The sequence below is a fragment of the Neofelis nebulosa genome, chromosome 6 (assembly GCF_028018385.1).
Source record: "Neofelis nebulosa isolate mNeoNeb1 chromosome 6, mNeoNeb1.pri, whole genome shotgun sequence".
NCBI lineage: Eukaryota > Metazoa > Chordata > Mammalia > Carnivora > Felidae > Neofelis > Neofelis nebulosa.
Window position 1 is genome coordinate 52,953,290 of NC_080787.1, and position 21,941 is coordinate 52,975,230.

Consider the following 21,941-nt stretch of genomic DNA (forward strand, 5'->3'; position numbering starts at 1 on the left):
TGACTAATTATTTCATAGCGTTAATGTAACTAAAAAATAAAAATAGTTAACCATGAACTGAAACATCCCTGGAAAAACAGCAGGGAAAGAGGCAGTGGGGAACTGGCTCTGGAAGGCAGAGACAGGAGCTGCTAGTTCATCAGATCGCGTAAACAGAAAAAATGGGCTTGCTGGATTGGACTCTGACTCTGAAAATATAAAAGAACGCTTATCCTGCAGTCTTCCCCATTCCCAAGCATGTCATAGAAGTTACAGTTTGGAACCATTTGTCGCCATTTCTCACATCAAACGTTGCTCCTCATGGTCCTAACACAAACTATAGAACACGAGTATTTTGCTACGGTCTGTTCCACAAGTGGCTTATTAGGCAAAATTCTCAGGGGCTTTAGAAAGGCAACCTTAACCAATCTTCTTGAAAGATATGTTTAAATGAGCTAGGTTATCTTATTCTATGGGTAACAATTGCTTAAGTGGTATTAAATTTCGAACACGAAAACAATATATCATATATGTCATGTTATCATGAATCTCAGTTATCTTATAAAATCTAGTCAAGGAAAATGGAATGAGACCATTTCAGAAAGGTCATGACATGTACGCTAAATTCAAGGTATGTGGCATTGCTAATCTTCTAGGAAAAAAAGAAAAAAATCTAGAGAAATAATCTACTGAGAAAATGTGTAGTAAAGTAACAGGGTATACTAATCACACTTGAAGATATCTGGGTGTTTTGTACCACAATCCCAAGAGATAAGTAGATATTCTTAACCTCGTCGTATACTTGAAGCCACTGAGACATGGAGCATTTATAATTGTGCGCCCCAGGTGAAATAGCCAGCCACTGATTAAAACCCTAAACCGTAAGCTCTGGCCATGAGCTTTCGAAAGAACCTACATCCCATAAAGACACATTTGCTAAAGAAAGACAAAACTTGCCTTCACAGAGAAGAGCAATACTCTCAACATGTATTATGTGTGCAGGACTTTTTGTTTTTTGGCACTGGGGATCAATGAGAAGTTTTCTCCCACAACCCTGCCTAGCACTCCCCACCCTTTTTGGTCAGTGATCAATGATTATTTAGTAGGCAGCACACTCTAGTGGGGAGAGCTATAGCCAGGAGCTAGAATGCCTGGGTTCTGATTTTTTTCTTTTCTCACCTGAGTCTAAGATGAGTCAGGTATCTTCACAATCACACACAAAGCAGCCAAATGGAGGAAACAGAGATAATTGTGATTTGCTTTAACTTCCTATCCTGAGGGATGTGTGGTAAGGTTGCAAACAAACAATACAAAAGATGGTCCGCTTAGAAGTGGTCAACAAATTAATGAAACACAGCCAGCTGTCAGTGAAGCAGCACTCTGAACGCAAAGCTAGCCAGGAATAGGAGCATGGTCTCTCCATCCCCCACCCCTGGCAGGAAATTCAATGGACCTGAAAGAGGTCAAGCAGTTTCACTATGATAAAATGAAACTTCTGTATAAACCACCCTCCCCATATCATTTTTTTGAATATCAGGAATATGTCCACATAAACTGTGAGGTCTTGACTTATGTTCTCCTCTTAGACGAAATATATTTTATGTAAATTATCCCAGTCACATGGTCCAAAAAAACAATTAGGACCCAGACCTATAAAGTCACGTGGTCCAAAAAAACAATTAAACGGAAGTGACAAACTAATCGGCAAAGAGCCAGAACACTATTGCTCGGGGTCTTGGTGAGGTACCAGCAGCAACTACCTCACTGCCATCATGGCCTTATTAGCTTTCCAGCAAGAATACAAACTTTACGGAAAGGATATCCAAAATCATAACCAAACCCACCCAATCCAACACAGCTGCACAGGACACTACCACCGAGGAGCAGCACAAGACTCAGTTCCCCCTGAATCCTCACATCCTCACTGGACCGCCCAGAAATGAGAACAGAAGTAGCTCTAGCCACCTACCCACCCATTCACTCAGAGGATACAGGTGGCACAAATGACCACAGAAACCACTGCATAGAACACTGGGGATCCTCCTAAGGACCTACAGTCTCCATGTTTATTAATCAACCAACTGACCCTCTGTGATTTCCTGTCCTTTTTCCAACTCCTATCATTTAAAGGTGGAGACCCTAGGTTATTCTGATACAAAGAATTTTTTTAATTAATAAAAGCTATCTACCTAATAAAAATGTTTTAAACTGAAAAATGCATCTACATCATATATACGCTCATATAAGCACACAGCTGTACATCTATATATAAATATGCATACTTACACAGATGTGCACTTAAACCATATATGTGAATAAACAGCTTAATAGCACAACTTGCCATTAATTCAATAAATAAGGATAGCAAAGGAGAAGAAGATCTGTAGTTGCATGACTTGATTTTCTTTATGCCACAAATATTCCTTTACCACATTTGGTTTATGTGGCCATTTAAAGTTTGCAGTTCATGAACAAAATCTGACCAATAGACAAGACAGACTCTTCACAAGCATGCTAAGAAATAGAAAAAACAATTTGAAATTAAAATTCTCTTCTAGAATATATATCAAGTGAACCTTGTCATAGTTAAAGTTTATGTCACCTATTTGCTCTTACTTAATGGCTGCATTCAGCTTTAGTGGTAAAACAGTCTCAGGGATCTCTGTCCATCCTGAGTTTTTATAGTTTATGGTTGATCAAATCAGAAATAAAATTTGAATGGTACAATTCAGTGCAAATAAAATATACAACAATCCATTCGGCAAAGACTTACAAATACCAGAGAATTAACCATACTCCCCTCTCTGGTGCTATTAAAATTTAATAGTCCCTGAGCTCAAGTGTAGATCAGACTCTGTGGATATATGGCTAGGCACAAGGAGAAGGGACATGGAACTCAGGACAACTGCCCAAGCTGTCAGATTTCAGAGTCCAATCATTTCACAGCAACACATGGCTCTCCCCTCCAGTTCCTCATAACTTCATACCACAAACGTTTAGAATTGGAGAGTGAATGGTGGTTTCCCACTGTGTGCCCTCAAAATTCTCATCCAGTTATACTTACCCAGATAGGTGAGTTGCCTCAACTGGGTATTGAAGAACCAGTCACAACCTTGGTCCTGACCAGGTGATGGCAGAGATGGAAGGGACTGCCCTACCCGACTCCCACACCTTATGAGGATGTCAGGGTAAGGCCACGAGACTGTGTGCACGAGCAGGAGGTAATTCCCAGGCGCAAAGTTGCCAAACGTTGCTGAGTACTTTAAGTGAGAGAACAATACAATAATGCTCATTTAATAAGGAAGGCTTTCCCCAGAAAATAGATACAAAGAAAGCAAGTAGAGTAGGTTAGAAACACAGCAGTTCACACCCAGACTACTCTTCTTGCAGAAAATAGGCTTTAAATCCACTCCATAATAAATTCATAACCAGAGCTACAGAATCTTAGAACATGAGGATGGAAAGACTCTATAAGTTTCTCTTGTTTAACAACCTCAACAGAGAAGAAAAACAAGACAAGTGAATTGACTTGTCCCAGGTCAAACTGCCGTGAGATACATAGCCAGATCCAGAATTCTTTTCCACTTTTTCCCATCACCTAAAGAGGCAGGCAATGATAGTAGGGCCATCCATTTATAATAGTAATAAGCTAGCACTGTTGGAGCATTTGCTACATGCTCAAGTTCTATTCATACCAAGACATCCAATCTTTCAACAACTCCGTGTGTTACTATTACTGCCCCATTTTACAGATGAGGACACTGAGGCAGACGGAGGTTCAGTAACTTGCCCCACACCACAAAGCAGGGGAGTACTGCACCAGGATAGACACAAGGGTATTCACCTCCAGAGTCATCAGTCTGCTGCCTTCACCTCATGAAAATTCTCCAAGATGTTCTCCTGGGAACCTCAAGGGAAGGAAATAGCTGTCCTTTCTGAGAAGGTAGGGGAAGGGTGGGAAGGGTTGCTAGAGAAAGGATTAAAGGAGATTCTGCCTTAAACTATGTCCCAAGTCAGACCTGATCTCATGACCCTAAGAAGAATGTATATGAGGAGACAGGAAGAAAAAAATGCATTAAAAGGAAGAAGATGAGCATAAAGAAATCCATTGGATTATCTTTTTTTCATAAAAATGCACCCACTTTCCACATGGCTATTCCTATCTTGGATGCCCCTAACCATTTGACTCTTTCAACCAACCCCAATGAAGGTCCAGACCTTCATGTGCAAGTTAATCTTTGACCACAAGGTGGCAGTATGCAATGTGAAAATGTTTTGTTAAGACATTTTCTCCGGCTACAAACACTTCTCCCTGAAGAAAATTGGTTCTCCAGGAGTAAATTGGTTCTTCTCCCTGGAGAAGATTGGTTCTTAATCCCTAATATTATAATAATATAATTCTATAGGAGGCTTAGATGTTTTTCATTGTATTAATAAAGTTAAAATTTCAGGTATAACCATTCTGTTATTCGAAGTAAGATTCAAACAGATTCAGAAATTTTCAAGCTTAAAAAATAAAATAAACAATAACCACCATATCTTATATTCAGATTACATTCACTAGGCCAAAATGCTGTGGTGGCTTTAGTTATCAGTACCAGAAGATGTTAATACCTGCAAACTGCTATTTCACAGAAAAAAAAGATAAGAATCCCTGGGAAATGGTCCATACCAGCAAATGAATTCCTGGGGTTACCTGCAGAGATCTGTTGATCCAAGGGTTCTCAAACTGCACTGAGTAAGTCTCTTGATCCAAGAGCAGAGCCATCCAGCCATAAGGGTTAGACAATGTGTCACGTACATAATTGACTATGGTTGTCTTATTTCTGCTGTCAGTCATGATTAAATCATAAGGAACATCTGGAGCATTAGCTCTAGGGTAATTTAAAAAGAAAAAAATGAGTTGTGAGTTATTTGTCTATTCTGGATCTAATCCACTCCTCTCCCATCAGTGGTAATTCATCTTCTATTCTTCCCATGTGTGTCTTGAGCTATCTTGTCTGTGTATCCATGGAACTTTTAGTAAGCACTCTGTGGGTCAAAATAGCCCAGTGGGAAGACATCACTGGATCATTAGTGCATTCCACTGGTCTAGTGGGTTGAATGTAGTAATACTCAGATATGAGGCCACTAATAAATGCCATCTTAATGACTTCATATAGCCAAGAATATATAATAGTATTTTTATAAAGAATTGTCCCTGGGCTGATTTTTGCCCTAGACCAATTTTATCAGCATCAGAAAACATATCATATAGTTATTAAATATTTTTATTGGGGCAATGACTCAGGCCCAGAACTTAACATGCCTAGACTCTCAGAAGCCCACCTCCAACCACCTGGTAAAAATGGCTTCAGTAGCCTTCCAATCACCTTCCCCAGAAAGAAGAGATGACCTGGCTCCTCTCCTGTGTGCTTGCACAATTCCCAGTGCTTACTCCCACCTAGTGCTGGATTTTTTTGTTTATTAACATAGACTGTGAGATCTTGAAGTTAGAGATATTTTCTCCTTTTTAGTATCCTCTACCCTGACACAGGGCCTACACCTACGAGCACTCAAATGATGTTTATTACATGAAAGAAGAGTGAATGGATGAACTCTCTCCAAAACAGCTGGTGCCAACTTCCTAATTTATATAAAGCATTTCTAGAAGTGCATTTTAGCAAATGAGGAAATTGAGGCAGAGTACAGCAAAATTATTATGAATGTCACAAGGTAGAACTAGAAATTTATTAAGTTCTACAAATTATACAGAAAGTGATTTTTAAGACTTCACTAGAACATAAAAAGATTTAGCCACATGCTAAGACCCTAAAAGAAAGTCAAAGTGGACAGAAAATAAGAGGCAAAAGTAAAAAAAAAAAAAAAAAATCAATACACATTATGACTGTCCTTCCCCCTTCGGTTTGATTTCCATGAGAATGTTCAACTGTGGCATTTTGCTGCAGGCAGATAATTAAATTCTCAAACTAGAGGGAAATGAGACAAAGGAGGATGTTGGGTTTTCAAAGTAAGGTGTGGCCTGCGCATATCCAAAGCCGATTTACAAACCAGTGCATTTTATAGAAAGAAAACTGTTTTTAGTGTTAAATGCTTGGGTACTATGGTCAAATGGGTATAAATTGGGAATCTATATTTGCATACACTAGATAGATGAATTTGGGCAAATTACTGACCCTCTTTAGGATTTAATTTACTTTTTCTAAAATGGAGGCAACAACAGTATGTATCTTTGATATATATCTACTGTGAAACTTAGAGATAATATATGTATTCAGTCATCACCACTAAGCCCAGTAATATCTACTCACAGCTCATTTATTTTTTTTTAATTTTTTTAAGTTTATTTATTTTTGAGACAGAGAGAGACAGAGCATGAACGGGGGAGGGTCAGAGAGAGAGGGAGACACAGAATCGGAAGCAGGCTCCAGGCTCTGAGCCATCAGCCCAGAGCCGGACACGGGGCTCGAACTCACAGACCGCGAGATCATGACCTGAGCCGAAGTCGGACGCTCAACCGACTGAGCCACCCAGGCGCCCCTACTCACAGCTCATTTAAAAAAGAACCTCATATGTGCCAGATTTGCCATTCCGTACTATTTATTTTAATGTTTAGCAATGTACCCATGGTATTTGGTCATTTAAAAACACACTCAAAACTTTTCATGGTACAGATCCTTGGCCCAGGAAATGCAGTATTTTATACATACTTCTTGTAAGAATAAATGTGTTTCTTTCATTCATTAATTAATAAAATGAAAGGAATTTAAAAATGCTCAGAAATTTGAGGGAGAAAGAAAACTACTCTTTCCCCAGATTTCCCTATGCAGCATTAACTGAACCTTTAGAAGTTTTGGAGGGGGATTTTCTGTCCTTGGGCTTGGGATATTTAGCATTTTTCATATGTATACGAGGATTCAGACTGGAACTAAAGAACAATCCTAAACTCATATTTTTAGAATGGACATAAAAGTCATCTATCCTAACTTCCAACCCATTGCAAAAATTCCCTCCAAATTTCTGCCTGTCCCTTCCACTAGTTATGAGACATTCATATCCTCCCATAGAAGATCATTACATTTATGGAGTTTATTTTTACATTTTAATCTTTAGGCAATCTTTAGAAAGCTAACTTTTCTTCCTTGTATTTTCTAGCCATTTGTCCTCAGTCGTCATGACTCTCTATGCCTCCAACTAAAACCGTGCATCCCAGAGTCCCAGGAGATGATCCAGCACAATGTGGTCCAACCAATGCATTTTAAAAATAGTTTTATGAGAAATAAATGTAAAACAAATATGTTAAGAGGAGATAAAGTTGGAACCAAGAAATACCAAAGAGGTAGAGAGGTTGGCTGCAGAAGGTATAGTGATCAGTATGTAAAGTGGGATTCCTCACAGTCCACAGAATGATTCTGAGTATTTGAGATTCTGCAAGTATCATGGTTTCATGAGTTCAAACCCTGCATCTGGCTTTATGCTGGTAGCATAGAGCCTGCCCTGGATTCTCTGTCTCCCTCTCCCTCTGCCACTCCCTCATTCACTCTGTCTCCGTCTCTCTCAAAATAAATAAATAAACTTTTTTAATCTATCAATTGGGGGGGTCGTGCCAGGGTGGCTCAGTCGGTTGAGCGTCCGACTTTGGCTCAGGTCATGATCTCACTGCTCTTCAGTTCAAATCCTGTGCTAACAGCTGGGAGCCTGGAGCCTGCTTCAGATCGTGTCTCCATCTCTCTGCACCTCCCCTGCTCTCTCTTTCTCAAATTTAAAATTTAAAAAAACATTAAAAATTCTAAAAATTAAAAGAAAAAATCAATGGGGTAGATATTTCCACAAATGCTTCTTAATTTCAGTGATGTGGCCCCAAGAATCTTCCTGATAATTTTGACTAAAATTAATTCTCAACTTTCTAACAGTATCACATTTATAAATCAACATTTAGGGTACAATTTCTCCTGGTTCTATTGTTTGTAACTCCAATTATTGAAGGAGTCATTTTTTAGACCATACTCTCCATTTTCCAAAAGCTCTTATAAACATGACCTCCTCCTCAAATGTTGTAAACCCACTATATACTAACATTAATTCAGTTATGTTTGTCTCTGGGACAGTTGTACCTTCCTTCTGATGCCCTTGTCCTTCTAAGCAGCATCCAATAATCTTATGCTAACTGTCTGATCAACCAGAGGCCCATCATAGCACATTGTGATACTAAATTATCCTTTCCTCTTCCTTCTTCATGCATTGCCCTGACTCTCCCATGCCATCCCATCCATCTCAACTAAAGTTTACGTGGGATGCAGTTTTACAGGTACTCATGGGCAGCACCATCTTTGTGTAATTCAATCCATGTAGAGAAGGAGTTTATCAAATATACCTTGATTACAACTGGTAGTGGAAATGGTGCATTCCGAAAACAAATTTAAAATGTCAAACACCCATCTCCCCATAGGCAAGATGCCTTGTGTTGACCATCACTGGGGGCCAAAACTCCAAAGTCAAATCAGCTCCTGTCCTTCTAGGCCAAATGCCAGAAGTGACAATGGTGGGCTCTTCTGAAAAGCACCAAAAGAACATCAAGACTCGAAGAACACCATGAAGAGAATTTACCAACCATAATGACTACAATTTTCACTTGCCCTAAATAGCCACCAATTTCCCTGTGCCCTAAATAGCCACCAATCTCCCTCTCTTTACTGTTAATGAAGCAAAGGAGCACAAAAGTATTTCTAATTTGGAGGAGCCAAGGGAGTCTGCATGGGCCATTAGCAGCAGAGAGCTTCATTACTAGGGGAAGAAGTCTCTCCCTGAACTTCTCATGGCTTTATGTGCAAGAAATCAGGAGGCAACCAGTCCATTTTAAATGTTAACCCTTACCTCTGCATCAGCAACAGCTCTGGGTATAATCAAAAAGACAAAAGAACCACAAACCATTCCTTTCCTTTTCCTGCTCAAAGGGGTGCCTTAAGTTTTATTCTTTTTTTTTTTTAATAACGAAGCTTGTTTTTAACTAAGGGATATTTTCCTTTAGAAATATAGCAGTATCGCTTGATAAAACTTCCCAGCCTAAGTACCAATTTAAAATACTAGTCGCATAAACAGTTTTGTAATTTAGTGCCCATATACTGTGTAGAACTGTTGAATGTATACTGCCCACAAAGGATTTGTTAGGCAATCAACAATACCAATGAGAACAAATATTAACTCCCTGGTTTGTGTTTACCATTAGCTTACTTTTCCTGAGGGTCCATATCTCTGTATTAAGACAAACACTGCATTGAGCTCTAAATGCTCTCAATTCAGAACAATTGTGAAATAAACCCCTTGTAATTACACATCTCCTAAGCCAGACACATCCTAATAACTAGCCTCAAATGGTGCTGCATCTCTTGAATATCCACGCTTACTGCTGTCACTCTCATCTTTTACTGCACAAAGAGTACAAAATCGAAATTTTGAGCACAGCCAACATTTTTGTGTGTGTGACAAAGCCCTGCTTGAGCACCCTTTAAAATACATTGAGCTCATAACAAGTCTTTGTCAGAAATCCATCATCCTACCTCTGGGCTGGCACCATCCAGTGATATTTTATATGTATCAATAATTTTTATATACCCTTATTAAGAAACACCTAAAAATATTTCTCATTCTGAGTAAGACACCTAAAAAGAGGAAGAAAGCCACAACATTAAGTCTTTACCCCAAACTTTTAATAATCCTCGAATTCACAGGGGTGCCTGGGTGGCTGTCAGTTAAGCTTCTGACTTCGGCTCAGGTCATTATCTCCTGGTTTGTGAGTTCGAGTCCCGCGACGGGATCTGTGCTAACAGCTCAGAGACTGGAGCCTGCTTCAGATTATGTGTCTCCTACTCTCTCTACCCCTCCCATGCTCATGCTCTCTCAATAATAAATAAACATTAAAAAATTAAAGAAAAAATAATCCTCATATTCACATACAAAATAGAACTGGTAAGCAGAGAGGAAGCCATATGATTTAATAATCCTTGTCTTTCTGATGGGTGTACCCCAACATCACACTCCATCATGACTTTGTGGGTCTCTATTTCTGTTTGTCTTTTTTCAGAGTTGGCTGAAGCAATAATAATGTAATTTAGAGAAGCCCTGGAATCAACCTAGCATCTCCTCAAAGGTAGTGTCTATAGTTTTTACAGCACACTTAGGACAATACTTCTCATTATATCTTAATCTATGAAGAGAAGAAATAGATGCCAACTATCCTACCTAAGATAACCCTTCATACACTACTGCATCTCTTCTCTTGATCTGTTGAATTCAGCCAGAATGACTACCTCAGAACATGTGAATATCACCATTGGAGTTATGCCCCCAGGGAGTAAACAACCATTTGTCAGGGATATTGAAAAACAATGTTACTATATATCAGGTAGGGAGTTAGACTAAGAAACTCGTCTTCCTGGGGGGCCTGGTTGTCACAGTCGCTTAAGCAGTTAAGTACCTGATTTTGGCTCAGGTCATGATCTCATGGTTCATGAGTTCTAGCCCCACATCATGGGGCTCTGTGCTGATAGCTCCTAGCCCACTTCTGATTCTCTTTCTCTCTTACTACTCCTCCTTTGCTCACGTGCATATGTGCACACATGCTCTCTCATAAACCAATCAATAAACAAACAAACAAATTTATCTTCCCTTTTCTAAACACACACACATATCAGGGGCTGTGGTGGAACTGACCAATGCTTACTCATGAACTTTGCCAACCACTCAACCCAAGGCTGTGTTCAGTGACAGCATACCTACCATCAGTAGGAATGAATAGGTCATAGGAGAGTATTTTCACCATGAAATTGGGCAAATGCTACAAATCAGGGCTTTTTATTCTAGAGAGCTAGTTGTTAAACATTTACCAGCACACTACTGTGCCCCTTTATTATTCATGAAATTTAATAACCATGTAGTATTGTTGATGATATTTCTCAGTCTGAGGTCTGTTATGAGTTTTAGATCTTTTTCTATTTTATTTCTGTAACCTCTGCTGATAAGAAAGGATAATACTTCTTGGAATTTTCCTGTCTCACTTTTTTTTTTCTTTTGAGGACTGAAAAGATACCATTAGCAATGCTGTACCCTTATCCCTAGGAAACAGAGTTAGGCGATTATTAAAGGAAAAGCTAGGCCAAAATTTCCATTTGAACTCTTCTTTACTTTTGCATTCACAGAGGCAGGGGGTGCCTTATACTTTGAACACTGACACATTAACAGCAGTTACATAGGTAAAAACTGAACGCAAGCACTACAGGAGAGGATATTAAGCAAGATCTAAGAATCAAGGTGATCAACAAGAACTTTAACCTTTTCTTTTCCAGAAGTAGGAAGAAAGAAAAAGAAGGTATTGGGGCACAATGAATCAAAGAATGTCCTCAATGACTCCAAATTCTATGATTAGCTGGAAGGTTTTGCTGGATCAGTAGAGCATCACATAACTGTTGGAAAGTATTCCTTATTTTTGAAGAATTGGATTAAGTTACATTTGAGCTTACTTAATTCCCTTGCCAGGCATTTGTTGCTCAGAAACATAAAATCGATAGTATTTTATTCAGTTAGCAGTATATTTATATGTTGTTTTGTAAATTACAGCTGTAAAATAGACATAAAATATGTCTTTTTACAGATGACATTTATTAAGTACTCACTATATGCCAGGCAATGACCTTGTGAGATAAATACCATTATGTCCATTTTATTGATGTGAGAACTGAAGCAAAGAAAATAATTTCTCCAGAAAAATACTTCTTAGGAAGTGGGGGGCAGTTATGACTTGTACCCACAAATAACTCTTAACTTCTCTATTCTTTAGTCTTTTAAAAATAATTTCAAATACATGCTTGTGTCCTAACTATTTTATGTACATCTTATAAATTTAGAGGGACTGGTTGGCCAACCTGCAATGTCTTACAAACTCTTTTAATTTGTCCCACACTCGATAGAGTGAATGATTAGAGAGAGATCATGGTTTGATTTATTGATATTTGAATAAGTCCATGACAAATGAAATACCTGTAGAGTGCTCTAGACAACGACGATGATGACGACTACTACTAATAGTAATAATAATTCCCAGATTGTAATTGTGAGGGTTGAGTTCCTATTCTCCCCATTACAACAATGCATCTAAAACACCAGGGAAAGAAAACAGCTGCAACTGCAGGCAAACTACTAATTCAGTAGGGGTGGGTAGGGGTAGAGAAAAGAAGGAATCAGCTGTTGAAATGCATCATCTGGCCAACTGAAAGCTTCAGGAAAGCAAAAGCCTAGAAGACATTATAAAAGAACATTCTTAAATATTACATGTTCCTAGGAGTTTAGAAATAAAGACAGGATAGTATTTTAAACTTGGGTCTCCAAAACAAAAGTTGAGTGCCATGAACTCCTCATAAACATGTCCTAACAGAGAAATGGACAGTAAGGACATTAGAGGAAAATTTGGGGAAGTCAATAATTTTTTTGACTTACACTCATTTATTAAATACTAATTTTAGGGGCGCCTGGGTGGCTCAGTTGGTTAAGCGTCCAACTTCAGCTCAGGTCACGATCTCACGGTCCGTGAGTTCGAGTCGAATTCGAGCCCCGCATCAGGCTCTGGGCTGATGGCTTAGAGCCTGGAGCCTGCTTCCGATTCTGTGTCTCCCTCTCTCTCTGCCCCTCCCCAGTTCATGCTCTGTCTCTCTCTGTCCCAAAAATAAATAAACGTTAAAAAAAATTAAAAAAAAAATACTAATTTTATTGAGTCACTATGTGTTCAGCACGATACTGGGCACTGTAATTTGAACAAAGAAACAGCTAAGCCCTATCCCTTCCCTGCTTACCATCTACAAGAGATGGACAATTTATAGAGCTATACAGGACCTTTGAGTATCGGGCAGAGCAAATATAGATAGCCAACACACAGCAGGGATACCAAAACCTGTTCAGGAAACTCAGGGAAGCTTACTCAAGAAAATAACCTTCATGCTGAGTTCACAGAAACTGAACCTTATGAACTGAAAGGCACAGAGAAGTTGAGCGTGGCTGAGGCATGGGATGTATGGAAGGGATGGCAAAGCACTAAGCGATGATGCTACAACCATAAACAGGGAGCAAGTCATGAAGGACCTGTGAGACAGTAACACTGTGGGATTGTCTTTGAGAGGCACTGGAAGCTCTTAAAAAGTTCTAAGCAAAGGAATGAATGGATGGCAAGACCAGATCTGCATTTACAAAGTTCAAGGATGAGGTCAAAGCAAGACAGAAAGCTAACAGGCTGTTGTCATCCAATAGGTGAGAGAAATAGAATGGGAAACTTGGGATGGAGAGAAGTACAAAGACTGAAGAGGGATTTTTTATTTTAAGAGATAAAATGGACAGGACTTGGCAGGTGATGTATGTGAAAAATGAGGTAAAAGATGAGTCAAGGATGACTCCACGCTTCTGGTTTAGATGACTGAAGCATTTGCCTGAACACCCAGGAAGCCTCAACATCCAGAGAGGAACAATCTATGGATAAAGAACAAAAATTCAGTTCTAACAAGTCAAATTTGAGATGGCTAGTATATACTCTAGTGGAAACATTAAAGCATTTTTGCTCAATAGAAATATAATAGAAGCCATGAACACAAGGCACAAGTATAATCTTAAATTTATAGAAGCCACATTAAAAAAGTAAAATGAGGGCACCTGGGTGGCTCAGTCAGTTGAGCATCTGATTTTGGCTCACTTCATGATTTCACAGTTCGTGAGTTCGAGCCCCACCTCGGGCTTCACGCTGTTAGTGTGGAGCCTGCTTGGGATTCTCTCTCTGTCCCTCTTTCTCTGGCCCTTCCCTACTTGTACTCTCTCTCTAAAAATAAATAAATAAACTTAAAAAAATATTTTAAAGTAAAATGAAACAGGTGAAATTAATTTTAATATATTTAACCTACTCTATCCAAAATACTATTTCAACATAATAAAAATAAACAAGTTATTGAGATCTCTGGTTTTTTTCTCTGACATCTTAGAAATATGGATTATAATTTACTCTTACAGTACATCTCAATTGGACTAGCCACATTTTAAGTGCTTCGTAGCTATTTGTGGCTAGTGGCTACAACATTGGACACTGCAGAACATCAGGGCAATTGGATAAATGGGTCTGGAATTCAGTAGAGCAGTATAGACTAGAGGAAAAAAGTCTGGAAGCATCACTCTATGTTTAACTGAAATGGTAAAGTAACCCAGATCACCTTGGAAAAGTATAACTTGAGAAGAAGGGAAAGTGCCGCACAGAACCTAACAAACATTAACATTTATTTTTTTAAGTAATCTCTATACCAACATGGGACTTGAACTCACAACTCTGGGATCTAGAGTTGCCAGCTCTACCAACTGAGCCAGCCAGGTGCCCCAATGTTAGCATTTAAGAGACAGGGAGGAGAGCTTATATCAAGGAGATGTGGAAGGAGCACACAACAAACTCTTGGTAAAATTATCTTTGTTCCATGTAATTATCCCTATTCTGAAGAAAACATCTATCTAAATGTAGGGGAAGCAATACATCCAAGAACAACGTGAGACACATCATCATGATGGGACCTCTGGAGAAAAAAAGTTGCTGACCTATTTTTCTGAAATGAGGTCCTGACTTACACAATGGGGCTAACACCATCCCTGTTTTCTCAGGAAAGATGGGTTTGATAGCATGAGTCTTGAAGTAATAGAAGCTGGGAAAAGAACACTACCCAGAATATCTGTGGCTCCTATAGAAAGCATGTTTTTACAACTGGTGAGAGAGAGAAGCAGCAGTCATGTGAACGAAGCACATTGTCATTTTAACAAAACATAAACTATACTCTGCCTTGGAGAGGGTGGGAATTTCTTCTTCCCCTGATTATAAAGTATTATTACCAACTTCAAATATATGCATATATCTCTGTCAACTCAACTGTTATGGTTCAAGTCAGAGGAAACGATAAAAAAGGAAGTGCCACAAACATGAGTACACATCAGACCTAAATAAGGTAGTGAGAAACAGAAACAGAAATACAAGGTCTCCAATGTCAAACAAAAAACTTACAGTGGAATTGGACCATGGAGGGGGCCTTTCCAGGAAGAAATCACACTCCAGCCACTTAGCTGTTAGCAAAGGGGAATGGATGCCTTGTTTATGCAACTCCAAGAGGCCTCACGCCCTGCCCTTGGGTGGGGGGGACCTCTTGCAGGGGGAGGGAGGTAAGAGCTGAGAGTGAAGACAGCAGGGTGCTTGTGCCATATCAGATCTCCATCAACATGCAACCCCAAAAGATCAAGACTGTGGGAGCTTTGTAAATCAACTCTTAGGGTGCTTGCTCCAGGGCAAATAGCACAACAAATTAATCCTTTCTCCATGAAATGCAGCAAAGTTTGTATCCACGCTGAATTCAAACTGCTCATTAGCTCTGACATGTTCCTAATGAGGTTATAATGCTCTGGGACAGAGATCAAGTCACTAAGTACAAATAGCTAGAGATAGAATCATAGGAAAATAGAAGGACCTTAGAGCAGTGCTCCTAAAACTTTAATAAAAATCACCTAGTGATTCTGATTCAGGATGTGTGTGGTGGGACCTGAGGTGGCTCATGTCTAAGGAGCTCCCAGGTGATGCTGATGCACTTTGACTAGCAAAGCACAAGAGATCATTGAATTCAGTCTCCTTATCCTAGAGATAAGGAAACTAGCTCCAAGAGACTCATAATTGGGAGTGTTCTGAGACTTCCCTGAGACTATTTTGGGGTAGTTGGGCATTTGCCTATAGACCTGTCATGCACCTGAAAATTTTTAAGTAGAAGTGTAGGGAGGAGGGTAGCCAATCATCCTGGATTCCTCAAGGCCGAGACATGAGATTTTCTATTTTACAACCAGGAGAACTCCAGATAAACCAAGACAAGTCGTTCATCTTAGTAAGACTCTTTTGAATCTACTCATAATACTATATCAGGATTATTACCATTTTTACCTTGTCAGTCCCTGAGTGCTGGGATCATAACCTACTGTTAAGGTAACCACCTAAGCATCCTGTCCTGAATATTTCCAAGAATAAATGCTTAGCCAAGATCATATCTGCAGAGCCTGTTAACATCACATCACTAAGTACCTTTCTTTTTCAATTTTTAAAGTTTTTTTTTATTTGAAAAGAGTTGGCATGCGATGTTACGTTAGTTTCAGATATATAACATAGTGATTCAACTCTGTGCATTATGTCCACCACAAGTGTAGCTACCATCTGCCACCATACAAGGCTATTAAAATACCATTGACTATGTTCCCTGTACTATACCTTTTATTCCCATGACTTATTCATTCCACAACTGGAAGTCTGTATCTCCCACTCCCCTGCTTAGCACTTTTCCAAGAGACAGTCTCCAGTAGTTCTCAAAGTAAGGCATAAAAAAGGAATATCAAAAACACAGTCAAATAAATATACAAACACATCATGCTCTTTTTAACTACACAAATCTATTAATTTTCCCATTTGAAAAGAAAGGCATATAAAAAATACATCACTAACTTTTATAAATCTCATTCATTAAAAACATCTTTGGCAAAATCACTAAACTAACAATAATACTCAGGATGCATCCTTGAGAATGAAAACAGGAAGTATGCACTGCACAAACGAAATGATTAGAAATAAAAATATATCTCTCCACATTGCTATTGTGCTCACTAGAATTAGACCCATTAACATCTGATAAACTAATAAACAGTCGAGAAGGCAAAAGCAGAGAATTTTAAGACTATTCATTGTTAGCACTGTACTGCTAAGGTTTCCAGAAGAGAATGTCAGGAAACTAATTCCATATGCAATCAAAATGCAGACTTAGTGCCGTCGTGATGGCATTCACTTACTGTGGAGTTTACCTGTTTAAATAAGATGCCAACATGGTCTGCCTGAATCACTTGACTTAATATTCATGCACTTAGGACACTTAAAACAATGGAAGGAAAGAAGTGTGGCTAAATATATGCAATGCATTTGAAATAGGTAAAAGATAGAACCCTAGACACTCAGCAATCATTACCTGGAAATTAAAGAGGGCAGAAGCAATCCTATTATGCATTATAAACAGCCTAGCTGCTGACTTAATGGTACTTTGACTAGCATAGCCAAGGAGTCCTTGCTCCAATATTAATAGGAAATGTATTGTACGAATCCAATAGTTCATGAAATTAACAAGGAAAATGAACTGGAGTGGAGCAACTTTGCAAATAATAGGAAGGCATCATCAATTGCTTCCCCAGAGCATACTGAACACTTAAAAAGAGCTTGGGGAGACATGTATATAAATGAGAATGGACATTGTAAGAATTTTTTAATAATACTTATGATTTAAATATCTTTCTTTGACAAAGCAGGAAATAAAATCCAATGGAAAAAAAGACAGTCTCTTCAGCAAATCATGCTCGGAAAACTGGACAATGACATGCAGAAGAATGACCCTGGGCCAGTTTCTTACACCATACACAAAAATAAACTCAAAATGAATGAAAGACCTAAATGTAAGACAGGAAGCAATGAAAATCCTAGAGGAGAAAACAGGAAACAACCTCTTTGATCTTGGCCACAGCAACTTCTCGACATGTCTCCAGAGGCAAAGGAAATAAAAGCAAAAATGAACTATAGGGACCTCATCCAGATAAAAACTTTTGCACTGTGAAGGAAACAATCAGCAAAACTAAAAGGCAACCAACGGGATGGGAGAAGATGGTTGCAAATGACAAATCAGATAAAGGGTTAGTATCCAAAATCTATAAAGAACTTATCAAACTCAACACCCAAGAAACAAATAATCCAGTGAAGAAATGGGCAAAAGACATGAATAGACAATTTTCCAAAGACATCCAGATGGCCAACAGACACATGAAAAAAATGCTCAGCATCACTCATCATCAGGGAAATACAAATCAAAACCACAATGAGATACCACCTTACACCTGCCAAAATGGCTAAAATTAACAACTCAGACAACAAGAGATGTTGGCAAGAATGCAGAGAAAGAGGAACATTTTTGCACTATTGGTAGGAATACAAACTGGTGCAGCCATTCTGGAAAATGGTATGGAGGTTCAACAAAAACTTAAAAATAGAACTACCCTATGACCCAGCAATTACACTACTAGGTATTTATCCAAAGGATACAAAATGCTGATTCAAAGGGGTACATGCACCCTAATGTTTACAGCAGCACTATTGACAATAGCCAAAATATGGAAAGAGCACAAATGTCCATTGACTGATGAATGGATAAAGATGTGGTAGATATATATACAATGGGATATTACTCAGCAATCAAAAAGAATGAAATGTTGTCATTTGCACAAGGTGGATAGAACTAGAGTGTATTATGCTAAGCTAAATAAGTCAGAGAGACAAATATGATTTCACTCATATGTGGAATTTAAGTTACAAAACAGATGAACATAAGGGAAGTGAAGCAAAAATCATATAAAAACAGAGAGAGGGGGGGCGCCTGGGTGGCGCAGTCGGTTGGGCGTCCGACTTCAGCCAGGTCACGATCTCGCGGTCCGTGAGTTCGAGCCCCGCGTCAGGCTCTGGGCTGATGGCTCAGAGCCTGGAGCCTGTTTCCGATTCTGTGTCTCCCTCGCTCTCTGCCCCTCCCCCATTCATGCTCTGTCTCTCTCTGTCCCAAAAATAAATAAACGTTGAAAAAAAAAAAAAAATTTAAAAAAAAAAAAAAAACAGAGAGAGGGAAAAACCATAAGAGATTCATATACACAGAGAACAAACTGAGGGTTGCTGGCAAGGTGTTGGGTATGGGAAAGGGCTAAAGGTATGAGGGGCATTAAGAAGGACACTTGCTGGGATGAGCACTGGGTGTTATATGTAAGTGATGAATCACTAAAATTCTATTCCTAAAGTCTTTATTATACTACATGTTAACTAACTTGGATTTAAATTAAAAAATATAAATTTTTCAAAAAATAAAAAAATAAAATAAAATACCACTGCAAAGTTAAAAAATTACTTTTCAAATTCTCTGTTGGTTCCAAGTCTTTTTAAGAAGATGCCATTAGCTCAAAATGTCAATAAGAGGTCATGGGCTAAGTGATCTGGTCCACTAATATTGAAAGTTAGCTGTCATTTGAATAAGCCTCAAACTACCATAAACTTATGATTTGACAGCTGTCAAGCGTATTCCCATATCATTTTTATCTAACTAAATATTTTCAATAGGATATAGAAAACAATATCCCTTCAATAAACAGCCCCAACCCCAACAGCCTGAATGATATGCTCACTGGCAAGCTGATCAGTATGGTTAATTCAACTTACAAACCAATAGACATACGATGAAAGTGAACATCTTCCCCACAGACACTGCCATGAACAATCTGACTGAAGCTTGCGTTGACCAAACAAGAAGCTGGAAGGGTTTCCATAGAAGCAAGAATATGACTTCTATTTCTCCCAGACAGAGACCCATCCACATCTTCCAAAATTGCTGAATAAGGAAATGGAAATGCTACTAAATTTGGAGAGTTTATAAATTTCAACTGGTTGGTCTTCACAGGAAATCCACCTATAAATTGGAAGACAGAAAGGCTGTTACACGTGGCACAAAAGACTGTTGTAAGAAATGGCAGCTGAATTCACTAGGATGTTTTAGCACTTTAAACTGCATATTTATAGAGTTATGATTCACTTATTTATTCAAGAAAAATCCACTGAGTGTTTACCATATTCCAGGCTTTGTGGTATGTGCTAGAGACACAGACGGGAACAAGATCAGTATTAGCAATGCCTTCACGCAGCCTGTATCCTGGGGCAGTGATTCTCAACCAGGATTTGCCCTCCAGGGGACACTTGGCACTATTAATAATCATTTTTGGCTACCCACAGGTGGGTAGATGGCATGTGGTGGGTGGAGAGGCAAGGACGCTGTTAAATATCCTCACTGCACAGGACAGTCCCCACAACAAAAAATTATCCCACCTAAAATACCAATAGTGCCAAGGATGAGAAACTGGTACAGTGGGAAATAGAGACGCAGATGACTAATTTACTAGTTACTGACTGTAAAGGTGCTGTGGTTCAGTCTTTAATCTTTCTCCTCTAGTTCTTCTAGGGAGTCTGCCCCTATCTCTTATGAACCTCATATTTTAAACATACCCTCAACATTCAATCAATCATGTGGGTAAATATTAATAGTAGCACCTTTTTAAGTATTAGTGGCAGGGCGACACTTGTTGCGTGTTTCCCTCACCCCGCCTCCATGTGATTCATCAGTAGTGCTGCTGATCCAGCTGACTGGCTTTCTAATTCCCATACCCCTTTCATTAAAATGTAAAAACTCAGCACACGAGTCTCAGTACATATGCTACTATATTTTTGTTATGTACATCATAAATACACAAAAAGGAAAAGAAAAAAGAAAAAGATACAAATAATTAGTGGCCCAGATGTTTTCAGTCTGCATCCCAGTAGAATCCATGCAGTGAGTTAAGTCATGCATTCAAGACTCAATGATTCTGGGGTGCCTGGGTGGCTGAGTCAGTTAAACGTCTGATTCTTGATTTTAGCTCAGGTCATGATCTCATGGTTCATGAGATAGAGCCCCACATTGGGCTCTGGGCTGACTGTTCACAGACTGCTTGGGATTCTCTGTCTCCCTCTCTCTCTGCCTCTCCCCCACTTGTTTTCTCTCAACACTAAATAAACATTAAAAAAAAATGACTCCATGATTCTACCTCTTGCAATTTCTATAGTTCATCCAATACCACAACCACCCACAGGTCTACAATTCAGTCCTATTGGAGTTTAAATTTTTATATATGCTGTTCCTAATTTCTAGAAAGTTTTCTCTGCCTATCTCTCCCTTGTAAATTGTATTCATGTTTCAAAACTCTGCTCAAGAGCAACTTTATGATATCTTGCCTGATCCCTTTCTTGCTCCCTTCACTGACATTGTTTAGTCCTCTAGGACTGTACTCATCACACTTAACTACAGTGACCTGCTTAACATTTATTTTTGTACCTAGATCAAGAGCTCCTGGAAGAGAAGAATTATGTATTTTTCATCTTCATACACCCCAGTTCCTCAGACAGAACTGGAATGCACAGTTTTTAAGCAAATGAAAGAGATGGCTTAGCCCAGATCATCCAGTGAGCAGACATTCGAGGTCCTAAGTAGTGTGTTTTTCTTTAGTGTCCCGTGAATGATATGAAACAGTAAAGCTATTAAAGAAGTGAGGGATTTTAATTTGAAGTGAATGCCATAAGGCATTTTTTATTCCTATTATTATTTCTATAATCTTAAACTCAGATGCCACCCAAATAAAAACAGTCTTTGACTCTGCCTATACAGAAAAAAAAGTAAAGTGGAGACTTGCTGATTATTCATTTAATTAAAAAAACAAACAATTATCTAAATTGGTGATTCAAACCACAAGAGCATATTTACTTGAATTACTTGGTTTGGCTGTTTACAATGATCAAATCAACTAGATTGCTCTCGACTTCTTTTCACCTTGGCCCATGAGTCCTCCAAGGTATTTCTCACTACCTCAGAGATGTGGTTTACAAGTAAACAAGAATTCCTATGGTTCTCTTTAGGTATACACCAAGCCTTGGGCAGTTGAAAACATAAAGTACTCCATTCTGGCTCTTTGGGGAAAGACTGCATGTGTGTTAGTTTATGTTTATATATCTATCCACCCAACTCCATTTATATTCAATCAATGAACTGACGTTGAGACACCAAGCTTCTGGGTATGAATGACAAACCTCTGAGCATGAGGTCATGGTCCCTGCCTTTATGAAGCTCTGAGTCCAACAGAGACAGGGCACCGTAATGACGAAGTACAACAGATGTCATCATAGGGAAAGAATGGAGAGCTAGAAGAGTCATAGTGGGAGTACCTGACCACCACTGAGATTTCCTTTAGGAGATCAGAGAAGCAGTTTCTACTGA

General features: G+C 38.9%; 1 protein-coding gene across 2 annotated transcripts in view; it reads right to left on the reverse strand.

The window, feature by feature from the left end:
* PKHD1 (PKHD1 ciliary IPT domain containing fibrocystin/polyductin) overlaps positions 1-21,941 on the reverse strand; it is a 473,171-nt gene that overhangs the window by 232,900 nt on the left and 218,330 nt on the right. For both annotated transcript variants that reach the window (XR_009263031.1, XM_058734233.1), the window contains exons 47-49: positions 19,304-19,550; positions 4,676-4,853; positions 3,044-3,239 (exon numbers count right to left, since the gene is read on the reverse strand). Coding sequence is in view for 1 of the 2 variants with exons in the window: in XM_058734233.1 (XP_058590216.1) it covers positions 3,044-3,239; positions 4,676-4,853; positions 19,304-19,550 (621 nt within the window). In the remaining variant the exon portion in view is untranslated. The remainder of the gene's footprint in view (positions 1-3,043; positions 3,240-4,675; positions 4,854-19,303; positions 19,551-21,941) is intronic.